Raw genomic sequence first — 3,063 nt, 5'->3', positions numbered from 1 at the left:
GTATACACTTAGCTTCCACCTATGTGGAAGTTTTAATGCCATGAGATGCTGAGCCCCATTTCATTGCCTTATATACATGAGTTCTAAAGAATCAGGTATTTCAGTGTTATGTAACAACATTATTAAGTAACTGTCACCTAAAATGCAGAATGGTTGGTACCAGCCCCAAGGAATGCATCCTACCCAAGACTCGTAATTGGTCTGCCATTTGGCAATAGAATGGAGTTGCTAAATGGGCAAGAGAAAAATTGAGGCCATAGGGTTCAGGCTGAACCTGCAGGCCAAGGAAGTGGTGGAGGGACCTTATTTAACCTTGGGGCACGGGTTGTTGGTGGGCCTTACTTGCAGCAGTTGACAGTGCCCAGGTGCAGGTGGACATAACATTGCAGCAAATCATCTCATCTCAATTGTACTTCTGGGCGAGCTGGTGGGGAGAGGGCTCAATGCTGTCCTGCACCGAGTGCGGGGTGGACTCTTTATGAATGTTGTAGCCTGAGAGAGTGCAGCCATCCTCCACCTGTTTATCTGCAAGAATCAGATGCTCCTGGTCAGAGGCGATGCTCTCTGTCTTGGATTTTAGCTTTGACCTTCTCAGTGGTGGCACTGGGCTCAACCTTGAGGGTGATGGTCTTGCCAGTCAGGGTCTTCGCAAAGATCTGCTGCCTCAAAGAGAAAGAGTGAAAAAGTATTGATGGAGTCAGCAGAAAGAGCAGTCTGGAATTTCTTCAGCTCCAGAGAAAACTCAGAAATTCAACTCTCCTGATTTCACCAAATTCAAAGTCAGTTCTTAGAGCTTTGCTTCCCTGTTCCCTCATTATATTGATTTCTCCCCCCTTAGGACCTCTGTCCCTCAATCGAGTTCCTCTTCGTAGAACACACCAGAAATTTGTCATCGCCACCTCCACCAAAATTGATATCAGTGGTGTGAAAATCCCCAAACATCTCAATGATGCTTACTTTAAGAAGAAGAAGCTGCGCAAGCCCAGACACCAGGAGGGCGAGATCTTCGACACAGAGAAAGAGGTGAGCTGCTGGTTCTGTTTAATGCCTCCCCAGTTCAGGAGTGAAAATAAACAAAAGGAAGAAAAATGAAAGTTGTAAATAATGAGGAATATCTGGGGAGTAATATTGTTCCAGATTCTGCTAAAAACGGTTCTTAATACCAGGTAGAAGCTCAACTCACAATCCTGAAGTTTTGGCAGAACTCTTGAGTTACTGCTTCTGTTCTGTTGGGAATCCGTCCTTATGTGTCTTTGGTGTGTTATTGCAGTGACAAAAGAATAAGAGCTGTTGTTTTTGTTATATTTCCCAGCCCTCCAAGGAAAGCGGTATCAAAATTGCTTTCTAAATATTCTTGGGATTTGAGTATTTGAAATGATTAATCCAGGAGTTTGGTACTTGTGCCCAACTCTTAAATGCTTTTCTCTTTCTTTATAGAAATATGAGATTACAGATCAGCGCAAGGTTGACCAGAAAGCTGTGGACTCACAAATTCTGCCAAAAATCAAAGCTGTTCCTCAGCTCCAGGGCTACCTCCGCTCTCTGTTCGCTCTCACCAATGGGGTTTATCCTCACAAACTGGTGTTCTGAATTTCTTGTAAGAACCCGATTAAATAACTGATAGGTTTCCTGTGTCTTTTTTTTTTCTTGTACGCCTCGATATGTGTTTGACTCAGCCAAAGAGAATTGGAAGCACTTCCTGAGGGTCCAGCTTCTCAGCTTTTTCACCCAGCACCTGCCAATATAAAATAGCATTTCTCCAGTCACTAAGCCAGTTAGTGTACATGGATGAGATAGGTCTTTTAGGTCACAGACTCATCCCATTCAATGATTTACAATCCATTTCTCCTCCATCTAATTCTCAGCCTCACCCCTATAATCATCTATAATAAAAGCGTGATAAGCTAATTAGACGACAAAGCCAGGGCTTCGAGTGAAGCCCGGGACCCAGGTGCCAACAGCTAGGGGAAGGAAGGCCTACTCTTGCACGATTTTCGTGCTTCTGGCCTCTAGCTAATTTATTAAAGCTTACACAGCAAATGCATATTGTTATTTACCCTCCTTTTTAAAACTAATATATAGTATATTGTATAACTATAGAAATACACATATTTTGATAATTCCATAAAAAGTGTCTATCTTTAGTGCTACATAGTACAGTAGTCCCCCACTTATCCATTGGGGATGTGGTCTAAGACCTGGTGGATTCCTGAAACATGAATAGTGTCAAATCCTGTGTATACTGTTTTTTTCTACACATACATACCTATGACAAAGTTTAATTTACAAATTGGAGGCATCAATAATGGGGCAATTATGCTGTAATAAAAACTATGTGAATGTGGTCTTAAAATATATTCACCTTCATGCTGAGATGAAGGCATTGTGATAAGGTGTTAGGCTGTTGACTCCGGAGGATCATCTGCTTCGGTGACCCTGGATCACTAAGCCATGACACTCTACAGTTGGTCTTTTTATGACTAGCATATGTAGCATGTGTACACTGGACAAAGGGACAATTCACATCCCAAGTTGGACGAAGAGGGACTGTTGAGAGATTTTAGCACATGACTCGGGATGGTGCACAATTTAAAACGAATTATTTTGGTTGACTACAGGTAACTGAAACTGGAAAACAAAACCTTTGGTAAGAACTGTCTGTTGGCCCTGAATCAAGGCCAGCAGTTTGCTGAAGCTGCTGGTTTCAAGCAGGCGCCTAAAGAAATGTCTTTCTATGGTCTGTTGGCCATTTCAGAACTTAGGAAATGTAATGGTCAATTCATTAGAAAGAAACATCTGGAAAAAAAACTCACTAGCACTATTCTATGGATATTTGGGTTTCCATTTGCAATTATAAACAATGTAGTAAATGGCATTAAGTATGCATGTAGAGAGCCAAGTAGGTAGTGATTTTTTTTTTTTTGCTAAGTTGAAGGCTTTATGCATTTGAATTTCTATCAAAATGCCAAGGCTGTACCAGTTTATACTCCTGGGCAAGAATGCCTGTTAAACAATGGGTCATCAGATGGGTTTTTGGCAATAGAGAAGTAAAAATGGCTCTGA

General features: G+C 41.7%; 1 protein-coding gene and 1 non-coding gene across 2 annotated transcripts; both read left to right on the top strand.

The window, feature by feature from the left end:
• Window positions 1-686: 686 nt before the first annotated feature.
• LOC102422175 (60S ribosomal protein L6-like) lies at window positions 687-1,628 on the top strand (the record flags this gene model as incomplete). The annotated part of the gene is made up of 2 exons (XM_023749273.1): window positions 687-1,023; window positions 1,438-1,628. Coding segments are annotated over 2 exons (490 nt in total), but the record flags the coding sequence as incomplete, so codon positions are not given.
• Window positions 1,629-2,661: 1,033 nt separating this feature from the next.
• On the top strand, window positions 2,662-2,798 carry LOC111824722. Its single transcript, XR_002827804.1, has one exon. It is a non-coding gene; the product is annotated as a small nucleolar RNA SNORA2/SNORA34 family (small nucleolar RNA).
• Window positions 2,799-3,063: the final 265 nt, after the last annotated feature.

Source organism: Myotis lucifugus, unplaced genomic scaffold (assembly GCF_000147115.1).
Source record: "Myotis lucifugus unplaced genomic scaffold, Myoluc2.0 scaffold_4841, whole genome shotgun sequence".
Lineage (NCBI taxonomy): Eukaryota > Metazoa > Chordata > Mammalia > Chiroptera > Vespertilionidae > Myotis > Myotis lucifugus.
The sequence above is the reverse complement of the archived record's forward strand: the minus strand, read 5'-3'. Positions and strand labels throughout refer to the sequence as shown.